The 13479-nt window shown below is 36.9% G+C and overlaps 1 protein-coding gene across 3 annotated transcripts in view; it reads left to right on the top strand.

Annotated features, from left to right (window-relative positions):
- The first annotated feature begins 2184 nt into the window (after nucleotides 1-2184).
- LOC107587343 (C2 domain-containing protein 2-like) overlaps nucleotides 2185-13479 on the top strand; it is a 24303-nt gene continuing 13008 nt past the window's right edge. For all 3 annotated transcript variants that reach the window (XM_016275088.1, XM_016275087.1, XM_016275089.1), the window contains exons 1-2: nucleotides 2185-2496; nucleotides 4658-5093. In XM_016275088.1, coding sequence (XP_016130574.1) covers nucleotides 4731-5093 — 363 coding nt within the window. In that variant the 5' untranslated portion in view covers nucleotides 2185-2496; nucleotides 4658-4730. The remainder of the gene's footprint in view (nucleotides 2497-4657; nucleotides 5094-13479) is intronic.

Here is a 13479-nt window from a genome sequence, read left to right as displayed (position 1 = left end):
CCTTCCACTCCAACATGAGCAGGCACCCATACTAATTCTGCTAGAATTCTCAGATTCCGTATTCGGCACAAACTTTGCAGTTCTAATCAAATATCTTGTCTAGATTCTGATTTTCCACTCAGTATACGTGTGAGTGCAGAATATGAATCTGAACAGATTACCACTGTTGTTGGTTGGATTTCTTCCACCCACTGTAAAGCTATCTGAATAGCGATCATCTCTGCTGCATAAAACAATATATTATTAGAAGTTCTTTTTGCAGATTTATATTTAAAGTGAGGAATATACATGGCAGCACTTGTACGCCCAGTTTCTGGGTCTTTAGAACCATCTGTATAAATTTGTAAAAATTGAAAGTAATAACTATCTAAATGCTGCTGCACTATTGTCTCTTTTGGAACATATTTCTTGTTTTCATTTATTAAATTAAATATTTGCAAATCAACTGTTGGCATAGAAAAAAAACCAAGGTGGATATACTGGCAGAGCCACCGTGGGGTTAATATCAATATTACTGATATCTATTTGTTGAGCCTGCTTGCCTACTGTCCAGCCAAAACTATTAATATATGTCTGCTCATATTCCCAGCAGCTCTCCAATAGTTTTTTTACTGGATGATTGGTAAAAGTACCTTTAATACCAGTCCAATATACCATTTTAAGCTGAATTTCACGAATGTCTAGTGGTGTTTCACCCTTTTCTACCTGCAAAGCTGTCACAGGAGAGGATCTAAACGCTACACAACATATTCTACGGGCTTGGTTTTGAATCACCTCTATCCTAGTTAATACTGAGGTTGACCGGTTACATAAAAAAATAAAAATAAAAAAAAAACCTTGCTTATTATAGTCGCATAAGCTGTTGATACGACAAAAAAGCTTCGATGCGCAATACTGTTAAATACACGGTAGTGATAAGGCAGGTCTTTTATCAGAGAAATACGTAAATATATTTGCTATCATCCTGGGTTCGGTCGAACCTTTGCAGACGTAACACAACCGGAAACAAAATGAATAGTACGGTAAAGGTCCCATTTTCTAATCTGCTACTGTATCTTAAATTAACAATGTTGTGACAGATATATGACTCTAATACTATAAATATTTTTTTGGTTCTAAAAATTTTATATTTAATATAACCATATATTTTAATATTTGCCTTAAGAATTGAATTATGCTCATTTAGTAAATTAATAAAGGCTGAAATGGTATGCTGTAATCTTATATTTGATTAAATATGTATTGACATTTTGACAGTTTCTCACTCAAAACAAACATGCAAAAAGCATTATTACAAGAAGTCAGACAAGGCCTTGGAACAGGGATATGACAGTCATCATAGGTTATGCTCATTCTATTATAATATCAATATAACAGCCCAACGTTTTTTGCAACAATGTAAACGTATCATTTACAAGCATAAAGCCAATACACAAAATATTATGAGACAGTTACAATACATGAAATTCTAAAAATGAATGAAGGCATATTTTATGATTTCATTAGTATTTTATAAACTTTTATATATGTTAGATAATTTTATAAGTAGACGTTTTAAGTAGAGTTTTTGTAAAGAATTCATATATATATATATATATATGATTATATATACCCTTAGTCTTATTTAATTTCTTTATTTTTAAAATGTGTATAAGTAGTATTTATAAAGTTTTAGCTTTTAGTTTTGGATGTGTTTTTAGTTGTTTTAATACTAGAATTGATTGCTTCTGTTGTCCTCATTTGTAAGTCGCTTTGGATAAAAGCGTCTGCTAAATGACTAAATAAATAAATATATATATATATATATATAAACATCTTTCTTGAAAATAAAAAGAAGGCATTCTTTTTATTAGGAATGTAATATTTTGCTAGGAATAGTAATACAATTATTATATACTTAATATGAAGAGAATCGCCGAAAAACACAATTTTGGCTAATACAGAAGTTGGCTATTACAAAATTAGAAAAATCAATACAAAACACAAAATACGTGGATACTTGTATCTTCAAAGTGATGACAAAATGAGCATAAAATAACCCTATGTTTATGACAATGTAAATCCTCATAATAATCAGCGAGTGCGCGTGCGCAGTTTCGGCAGCTCAAGCAAGTGTGCGTGTTTCTTTAAAGACGTGCAGTGCGTACACGGTGTGTGTGTGTGTGTGTGTGTGTGTGTGTGTGTGTGTGTGTTTGTGTTGCTACACTATTTGACAGCTCGACCATTCTGTTCCTGCGCATTACCATTACAGACCATCCGACACCGATGGTGGGAGGGTGCACGTTTTCTCTTGAGTTGACAGCACTGGATGTTATAAATGTGTGGTTTTATGTAGCACGCTAAAGATTGACGAAACGGAGGCCATGTACCGATCAACTCAGGTTTGATCGTAGAAGATGCTCGGACCCGAGGACTGGTGCTGGAATTACGAAGACATGATGTAGCCATTGAGCGGGTGATCTGTAGCGTCCAAAGACGGTGTTTCTCATCTGATCGGTAATATTTCTTTTCTATTCTATACATTCGGCGTCATATGCGCGTACAGCATTTTTTTGTTCCTCGTAGGCGCGTTCCGAGTCAGCTGAACTGACTGAACTGAGTCAGATGCTCAAAAATGTTGTCTAGGTAGGCAGCTCACTAGGGTTTGAAATACAGCTTTTCGAATGGCGACCAGTGAGGGAGACGTAAACATGGGCGTCCAAAGACGGTGTTTCTCATCTGATCGGTAATATTTCTTTTCTATTCTATACATTCGGCGTCATATGCGCGTACAGCATTTTTTGTTCCTCGTAGGCGCGTTCCGAGTCAGCTGAACTGACTGAACTCAGTCAGATGCTCAAAAATGTTGTCTAGGTAGGCAGCTCACTAGGGTTTGAAATACAGCTTTTCGAATGGCGACCAGTGAGGGAGACGTAAACATGCATAATTTGATATGGATACCAGTATTAATTACAAGCTTAGATTAGCTGCCAAAAAGAAGGGAATTGAAATGAATCGCTAGATGGGTCATGATGAGCCAGTTCGACGATGCAATGCAGCACTGACCCAGAACACAGCTGCTATCCTCGCTGCTGGACTGTCAGTAACGTGACAGAATCGGAACGGGTTTATTTGAGACAGACTTCACACAGGACTAGACTGTGCAACCGATCTGAGTTTTCTGGAAGAAGTTGTGCACTTCTCCGGTTTCAGGACAGGCATTGAATGTCACACTTTCACCGAAATGCTTAGTCAGTTTGCTTAACTGCTTAAACTTTTAAGCACAGGTGGTAATACTAACACAACACATTGTAAATCTTTTTGATAAGAACACGTCTTTGCAACCTTTGCAAAAAGGTTAATATGGTAACCGTAGTTTGGGCGCAAATGGTTAAAGTAGTAACTAATCATTATTTATATATATATATATATACACACATACAGCACACTAAACAAATACAGCAGCAATAACTGTGGTGGTGTGAAAACACCCTACATTTTTAGGTATGTTGACCTAACTTCTGAATTGTTTGGTAGGAAAACATTGGACAAAAATATAATGTATATGTAAATAGAAAAGAAATCATAGCTGATTTTCCCATCTGTGAATAAGCATGAATTTGACCTTTTGTTAAAGGCACAGCTCACCAAATATTGTACATTTTGTCATCATTTTCATGCTCATGTTGTTGACTTTCTTCTCTCCTTGGAACACAAAAGAGAATGGCAATCTCAGATCATTTGCTATAGAAAGGGGCTATTCACATATGCGTTTTGCTTTCAACTGCACTGCTTTTCCATTGTTTTTCTATTTAAACATGCACTAAATGCACGTATTTGACCATAGCGAGTGGTGCTCAAGTAAAAAAACGTTTTTTTTCTCAAGACCTTGCCTTTTTTTCTTTTCACTGCCCTGTATCTGTGTCTGAACCATCCCTGCTAATAGTGAGTCCCAAATATGCTGCTAATATCTCTTTGTCTTTGGCTGTTCACAAACATGTGTTTGTGATAATGCGCTAAACGGATGTGTTTGACTGTTGTGCTCATGTCTCACGTCTTTTACTTGTAAATGCTGCAGTGACAATAAAAGTGAGTTGAGTTGAGTTGAGTTTTACAGTATCTCATGCATGATGGCATTATAAAACACGTCTCTGGACCTGTTTTTATTCTCTCCCCTGCCTTGCATCTCACATTTTAAAAGCAAAAAGCATTCTGTATGAATGGCCACTTATGGGTTTGGAGCAACATGACCTTGAGTAAATGATGACAGAATTTTCATTTTGTCCAATGAGATGTTGTTAACATGTCGTGTCTTTGCTGCATGGAACTGTCAGATCAGCAGTCTTCCCCATGATTGAAGGCTCAGGAAACCTTTGCAGGTGTTTTGAGTTGATTAGCTGATTGGCATGTCACCATATTCTAATTTGTTGAGAGAGTGAATTGGTGGATTTTTGTTAAATGTGATCCCAAATCATCACAATTAAAAGAACCAAAGACTTAAACTACTTCAGTCTGTGTGCATTGAATTTATTTTATACACGAGTTTCACAATTTGAGTTGAATTACTGAAATAAATGAACTTTTCCACGACATTCTAATTTATTGAGATGCACCTGTATATCCCTACATCCTGTCTTCTTCCACCCGATTTACTCTCCGTCTCTCTCCCTTTCCCCAGAGTTCCAACCTTCGTGAGTCAAGATTTTCAACCCCTTGTGAAAATGAGACTTAAGTGATCAGTGATTAAGGAGATGATGACTTTCCAGGACGTGAGCTGGCTGGTTCAGGTGGCACTCTTCTGCGCCTCGCTGCTGGTTGTACTAGCCTGGCTCGTTCAGTTCTCACTGGCATTGCTTCACCCTAGGTGGTGCACGAGGGTTCAGGGCAAGAGGGAGACCCCATGGCAGCTGCCCTTGAGTCTCACCCACCAGACACTGACGGGCGGCGTGTGGGGTTCCCTTCTGAGGCTGAGGCTGGGGCGAGACGGGGCAGGGAGTGACACTGAGGCTGGCGTCAAAGGTCTTTTGTCCTCGCTTTTTGTGTTCAAGTCGTTCAGGGAGCACTGGCAGAGAGCTTGGGTGCGGGCGCTCAATGAACAGGCCTGCAGGCAAGGGGTGAGTATCAACTGGAGCAAAATTCAGTTTATTTTGAGACAATATGGTGGAGAGACATATGTAAGAGGTTTTGTATATACATACACATGTGTTTTCATTGCTCCATACATGTTTATATGTGTGTAAGAGTATTTTTAGGCTATGCAAGTGTGTGTGGGCATAATATCATGGCCTGGCTACTTGTTAGTGAATGTGTGGGTGTGAGAGTGTCAGGGAATGCAGGTTCTTGTGTAACAACCATACACACTCTCTCTCTCCTCCCAGAAAATCTGCTCTGCAGTGAGTATTACACATGACAGGCCTCAGTATATCGTCTCCTCTGGGGCTTCTCTCATGGAACCAAATTTGCACCTATTTTTTCTTAGCTAAGCAGTGTAAATGAGAGTGGTTTTTTTTAATGGCTGTCTTAAACGCAAATATTTTGCAGAACATGTGACACTCTTATTGCCTACGTGCACTAGTTTTATATTTAAGAGTCGCAAGCCACTTTCACACATGAAACCCGTTAAACTGACAGATTACTTTTTCCGGTAACTGTACCACATCTGTTATTCTCATAGGCTTTGGCTGTATGCCTTTTTTGTCTATATTGCTAGCATTCACATTTTGTGAAATGCTGAAATGAAAGCGCTTCTATCTATCAGAGCAGATTAAGATGTTAGTAAACGAATTACCCCATACAAATTAATGTGTAAAATTAATTTCTTAATTCGCTTGTACACGGAAAATAGTCTTTTGTTTCATTGACTGTCCAATTTCTTTGTACAGTGTACATTTCCATTCAAAAGTTTGGGGGCAGTGATTTTTTTTTTTTTTTTTTTTTTTTTGAAGAAATTAATATTTTTATTCAGCAAAGACACATTAAATTGATCAAGTGACATTAAAGACTTTTATATTGTTACAAAAGATTTATATTTCAAATAAATACTGTAAAAAAAATCCTAAAAAATATTAAGCAGAAAAAATGTTTTTAACATTAATAATGATCAGAAAAATGTACAGGTCCCAAATTTTTAACGGTAGTGTAAATAATCACAATTTTTGATTCAACTTTTCTGGCAATATTACAAATAAATGTTATATTTCGTCAACGGTTCCTGACCACAGACCAAATGTCTTTAGATTTACTCAAAAAGCTGTGTGTCTGAAAGCCCTGACATACATTTATATTGTTACTAGGGCTGTCAGTCGATTAAAACTTTTAACCTAAGTAATTACATGATGTGTCTATTAATTAATCTAATTAATTGCATATTAATTGCACCTCAATCTGGCTGAGAAATTACCCACAAAAGATATTTTAAAGCCAGTATTGTTACATGAGAAAAGCTTGAAATAGATATTACAAAAAGTAGCTTTAGAAAGAAATTGTTATTTTTTCACTTTCTTATTCATTTGAAATTTTTGGGTGAACTATCCCTTTGATTAGTTTTTTTATTAATAATATTTTTTTATTTCTTATTTTCAGATTTATTTTATTAAATTATTTTAATGATTAATTATTTTTAAAAGGGGTCATATGATGCTGCTAATTTCATGCTCCTATTTGAGTCAGTGATACATATTATGAGGTTGTGCTAGAGCTCAGAGAAAAGGAGGAACAGAAAGGTAACAAAATCATTCTGCCTTTTGAAAGGAAACAGATGAATAATGGTAGTCATCATTCTGTATGAACATTGATTCATTCTAACCATATTACATTCTGTTTTAAAGGGGTCATATGATGCTGCTAAAAAGAACATTATTTTGTGTATTTGTTGTAATGAAATGTGTTTATGCGGTTTAAGGTTAAAAAAACACATTATTTTCCACATACTGTACATTATTGTTTCTCCTCTATGCCCCGCCTTTCTGAAACACGTCGATTTTTACAAAGCTCATCGGTCTAAAAAAGTGAGGTGTGCTGTGATTGGCCAGCTATCCAGTGCGTTGTGATTGGCCGAATACCTCAAGCGTGAGACGGAAATGTTACGCCCCTCACATACTGTTGATGCCGTGACCGGCCGGAGCGACGAGTTAAAAACATGAAAACCCATTATAAACGAGGCATTTGTTGCATCCAGTGAGGACATAATTACTGATTATAATGACTTATTATACTGTCTTTTTACGTGTTGCGTTGCATTGCATCGCACCGCATAAACATAAAACTCTGTCTGCATTTGTGATCGGAGAAATGACAAACAACAAGTGCTGCTCTACTGCCCAAAACTCGCATTTGAATCATCAGTAGCAACGGAAAACACAGCGGCCTAGAGTGAGGGAAAGCCCCGGCTTAGCGTGCGCTGAGGCCGGGATACAGTGAGCTGAGGCGGGCTGGACTCCGCTTCGTCCACGGTGAAAGTTGATGTATTCCCTCAGCTACCAGCACGGATCAGCTCTAGGCATAACGAAGCGGATATCGTCCTCTTTTGGAAGACCAAACAAAGTAGCAAAGTAGCGTCTTCAGGACATGGCTGCAGCGTCAACAATACTACAGCGAGAATAAAAGTTATGCCTTCTTTCTTTGCGTGAACATTTGGGAGGCGTTATGCAAATCTTCCCAGATCGTAGGTATGTGGGGGTGTGTTAGAATGAGCCGTTTTAGGTAGGCGTGGTTGACTCTTAACTTTTATAAAGAATATCTCTTTGGTTTTGAGGCTTTAGTGTTTGCAACTTTACAGATCTTCTTTATGCACCAAGAGCTTGTAACACTCCAAAGAGAAAGGAAAAATTGAAATCGCACCATATGACCCCTTTAAGAAATGATACTTGAAATAAGAGCCTAACACTGCCAGTAGGTGGCAGTAAATGTCTTAATGAATAAGTAATTGATTGGTTGATTGATTGATTGATCCATGCATTCATTCAGGAATTAAGTAAATTGCTCTTTTTATGAATGGGCCATTGAATCATTGGTTCACCCGATTCATTCAAACCGTGGATTCATTCAGAAATTGTGTGTTGCTTGGAGACGCACAACAGTGGCTTTAATAGGTAATGTTTGCATTAGCAAAACTGAGCAAAAACAGACAATGTTGTGTCTAAAATATAGCACAATATTAAGTTTTTATTTATAGAACTGTTGTATAAAATCAATATCACATTTGCATTTGTGCTATTTGGAACAAAAACAGCACTCGTGTGATATTGCACTCGTTGCTCATGTGATATTGCTTATGATATAAATATAACACAAAAATTCATACAGGGGCATTTTTGCATCAATCTCTCGAAATGTAAGGGCATATAACTGCATTCTATAGGCTCCATCACGCAGTGAGTTGTTGACCCGCATTATGTTCATCACCAATCAACTGTATAGCTGTGTTCGGCATGAAGCGGCGCTGCGCAGATTGATTGTTGCATGACATCAAAGTACCATGAGAGCGGTTAATGAGCAGACGGCTCCATATGTTTTTGAATTGCTCTCGCAGTACTTTGATGTCAAACACCAATCGATCTTTGCAGCTCACTTCTAGCCAAACACACCTTATGAAATATAAGATGGCGTACATATGTCTAGGGTGTGGCGGGTGCGTTAATTGCATAAAAAATGTTAACACGTTATTTTCTTACATAACTAATTAATTAGATTAACATGTTAAATCCACAGCCCTAATTATTACATTACTTAAATGATTAATTATAGTACAGCAGTATTATAACCTTTATTTATGTTGACTATTTTTTTGTGATCAGCTCATTATCTCATGGCCAATCAGATACTCTGCAGTTCCACAATCAATTCTACATATGTATATTACTCTAATTATAAGAAAAACCACACAGATCACACAACTGGGTTAAAGGTCTCTTTAAAAACTGGTTTCCTCTGTAGCCCTTCATCTGGTTAAAAATGTGTTTGAGGGCTGGTGAGTTGTGTAAAGGTCTCCTCTCCTATATTTAACTCAAACTGTATTTGATCAGTCTGTATCAAAGCTCAGTCTCAGAAAAAATGAACAATGTCCATCCATCCCCTCTGTAGTCACTTTTCTCAGTGAGGTTATTTGATGAAGTCTTTGAAGATCAGTTCATCAGAGGACTCGCCATCATTCTAAGCGATGGTTATCTGCATATTTAGTCTGATGACTCCGAGATATGATCAGAATGTAGAAATGGCATTTTCACCCAATAGGCAGTTATGGTTGGGATTTAGAGCAAATTGCGAGCCTTCAAGGGATTTAAACTTCAATGCAGTGAACTTTGCTCCGGCACCTGAGCTATACAGAAGAAAATCCTTCCGTCTCATTTCCTTACCGAGGTCTCCAGCCGATAGTTGTGCCAGTTCAGCAACCTAGTTATTTTCTCAGGTTTTCAAAGTGGGGGGAGGAAAGGCTACAGAATGCAGTTATGCAATTGCTGTCCCTTTGTCTTCAATTTCTTCACAGTCAGTTGGTTTCTCTGGGGAAAGTGAGGAGGCAGAGGCTAATAAATATCCATGAATTAGTTAGCTGTTTAATTTAAGTGCATCTTGGCTGTGTGCCATAACTGCAGCTCTGATTGTAATGCGGTCAGCTGTTCCAAAAAGCAACTTAGCACTGCGAAGTGCAACGATTCTGCAGACTCTGTATGCGGGGGTATCAGGGACTCCTGAAGTAAGGACTTTTGCTAATGAATGTCTTTACCGTTAAGAATCTCCACTTGGGAGTGAGTCACAGGAGTTGATGTGATGTCAAATTTTTTCTGTGTGAGATTTTTTTATTTAAAGAGTAAATTCATGCCATTTTTTTTTCAATGGAATTGGCACAGGGTATGACTAGCATGGTTCTGTTCTTGATTTTTCAGTATTTGCATTTGAAAACTCTTTATTTGAGGTTTCATGATGATGTTATGGATGGTACGGCCTTCATTATAAATAGTTTCATGACTGTTTTCTAAACATACAGGTTATATTGGTGGAATGATAGTTTCGGGATTTTTTTTTTAACATACAGGTTATATTGGTGCAATATGTGCTGTTGTGTGAATCGAGCTAATTAAAACTAGGAGTGTAATGTTTTTGTCATATAGTTCTTCCCAAAGTTCGTCAGACTATATCATCGAAAATTTGCATTGTTGATCAACAGAATGCTGCTTGGTTTGAAAGTGACTTCTGTGTGAGCGGTGCTTCATGCATTACTACACTACTGACATTGGAAAAGGGACCTTTATTGCTTGCGAAATTTCGCTGTAATGTGACTTTGTGCCTTTTAAAACAGGATATTTACCAGACGTCTTTCCAAACCCTCTATTGCATCTGTTTTCAACATCTGTTCTTCTCCAAAAACCCTTCACACAGTAGCAAACTGTTGAGTTCAGTTCAACTCTTATAAATGTTCTTTCAATTAAACAAAGCAGTGGACCGTAAAGTAAGAGTTTCAAAGCTGAGCTGTATAGAAAAGACAGTCATGCTTTGTTTGTCCTTCTCCATTTTAATGATTTTACCTTTTATGAAAGGAAACCATTTTATGTTTCTCTGTTCATCCAATAGTTTTAACGTCTGTGATAATAATGTAGGAGGAAGGAGGGTTGGTTAACAAAGGGGAGACACTTAACTGGTTCCAGTGAAAAGTGGTCAGGGAATGGAACAACTTTGAATTTAAAGACCTTTTAGACTTCATTAGCAAGAAAAGGGACGAAGGTGTCAGTGTTCAACTTGACCTATCAGTTTAATCTGCAATAACTGGATCTTCTGTGGGAATTTATAGTCCCGTGAAATCGTCACATGACTCTCCCTTAGAGGTGACCTCCGTGAGCTAGTTAAATATTCCTTTGTTAGATTGGGCTTTGGGGAGAAGTTCCCATTTTGGAAGCTTTGATTTAGAATCTCGTCTCCAAGCAGACAGGATATTTGCTCTTTGAGCATGTCTGGTCATTCACACCTCAATCCACTCATAGCAAGTTCTTCTGACCTGAAAAACCTGCCAGAGGGGTTGTTCCAGTGCTTGTGAGGTGTTTTTTGTGTATGTGCAAGATCAGAACGAGAGCAAAAGAGATCGAGCAACTTTTGAAGAAGTCATCTGTTGACATGGCAACATGAAAACAAACAGCATGGTTCCAGCCCTAGCCATGGCGACCACCTCTCAAGGAGAAAAGAGAATCAAAATGTCTCTTCCAGTTCTGTTAAGCATTCCAACTGTTTGTGCTTATTCATCTAATAATTATGGAATTAATTACAGATTATTAATTATTTACAGTAACACAACTATGCTGTAAATATGTATCTAACCCTGTAAAGCCTGACATATGAAATAATAATAGAAAAATCTAATTTTTTTTATAATAGCGCAGTTTATTTAACCTTTAGACAACATATTTTAAAGCAAAAAAGTTTGTATATGTATTTGTTTAGTATCTTATATGATACGTCATATTTTATGGCCAATAATATTATTATACAGGGAAAAAATGGAGCTCATACTCAAGGTGAAAAAAACACCTTGTCCTTTTTTTTTTTTCAATCATTTTCTAGATAAAATCAAGCATTGCCCAACACTCTGACCTGTCAGACCAGAGTTGCACCCCTGAACACAGTTAATGCACACATGTAATTTCCTGCATATCAGTTATTTGTCTTGTCTGTTGTCTCAAACATGCATTCTGCATGATCTTTATAAGTTTGACTTGTGTTGAAAATGCAAACTGACGTGGCTAAAGTGGAATGTGTGGTGATTTGGAAATGCTTTAAAATGCTTGACTGTGCCCTATGGGGGTGGATGGGTCTTGTTTTTTTTTTTCTTTATGAATGCTGATTTCACTGATGGAACCTGAACAAACTGCTGATGCAGAGGACAGAACAAGTGCTGTAGTTGTATGTGCAGTATTTTCCCCTAGAAACTAAATTTTCAGTGCTCTTGCAGTTATGTAAAAATAAATCAAAACCTCAACACTATTTTGGAGATTTGATGTGCAAAAGAAAGTATCCTCAACTTAACAGAGTGCTAATGTTCTTATTCAGGCCCTCCCTGGTCTCAGTGCACGTCTGTTTGTAGTGGGTAATAGCCAGTGTCAAACGTGTGGATCACCTCATTATGTTGTGGAAGAGCACAGATGATCATGCAAATGTGTGATGTAAATGACAAGGATTTGTCTCTGTATGCAAATGACACGTATTGTGGTGATTCTTTGCTGAGGAGAGAATTAGAAGGACATGTAGTAATGTAAACCCATCAGCTTCTACATCAACACACGTTTGAGTCGGATTGCTTTTGTTGTTCTTCTCAGTGTATCACACTCCATAAAAACTAATCATGGTGACTGACATTTAAGCATGCAATATTAGGGAAAATCATCATAAATAAGACTATATTGAAATAATAGTAGTTGTTATAGATAACAGTTATATTGAATGTTATGTCAAACAACATCATGCAACTGAAGTAAGGTGTCTCTTTTATCAAGAGTTAAACCTTTCTGTAAATCATGTACACAAATGACCAAGTGTTGCCTGTGAACACACTAACATACACATCGTCATGCTTGTGTATCTGTGTAGGATGAAGAGCGGTGTATGAAATAAAAAACATATGCCAGTATGGTAGGGGATTTGTGTTTTCTCCTCCTCCTCTCCAAGAGCTCAGGGGCTGAGCCAGTAAATGCTACCCAGTCAAAAATGTCCTCTCGTCCCATTGGTTGAGCTACAAAGAGAGAGAGAGAAAACCTAAGTCAGTTATACCAAGCTCCTCTAATTTCATAGCTCTGAGGTACTTAAATTCTTACTCTCTGAGATTTACATTTGTCTTAACTCTCTGTGAGTATTCACTTCTTATTCATTTTGCATTGAAATGAATTGTAACCCTTTAAATCAAGCGATTTGCCCCTATGAGAATATACTTTCACATTAATGGCCTAAAGACAAGTAGTTACACAACTGTTACATACCAAGAGTTTGGTATGTTGTCGGACAAAATCCATCCATCTTTCATTCATGAATAAAAGCTAAATCCGCCATTATTTTATGCTTTCAATTTCCATGTGTTCATTCAAACTAACAGATTTTTATTTTATTTTTATTTTTAAATAGAGGGCACATTTAAATTGCCTTAGAACCATTTACCCATGCCTTCATTCTTTATTTTTATAACTGCTTTTAACATGCTGTTTATGTATAGCTTGTTTTACTCTGTCCCAAATCCATATCATAAATATGAAAATCCATCATATAAATGTATATATTAAATGTTTAATAAGTAAAAAAAAAATGATAACCTAATCACAGATTTTCAATGTTTACTGTGCAAAAATTATTGATTATTAATTTTTACACAAATTACTACAGTCCTTCAGTTACACTTCTAATAGTGTACTGCAGGAATGAGTACTAAGAATTGGAAATGAGCATTTTTTTTACTTTCCGTTCTATAGTCCTGAAGTCAGTTGGTTTTTTTGAATGGGATTTTGGCTAAATGTCTGAAATAAGTTTTGT

This window comes from Sinocyclocheilus grahami, unplaced genomic scaffold, assembly GCF_001515645.1.
Source record: "Sinocyclocheilus grahami isolate Dianchi unplaced genomic scaffold, SAMN03320097.WGS_v1.1 scaffold92.1, whole genome shotgun sequence".
Lineage (NCBI taxonomy): Eukaryota > Metazoa > Chordata > Actinopteri > Cypriniformes > Cyprinidae > Sinocyclocheilus > Sinocyclocheilus grahami.
Note: the sequence above shows the minus strand (reverse complement) of the source record. Positions and strands in the feature narration are given on the sequence as shown.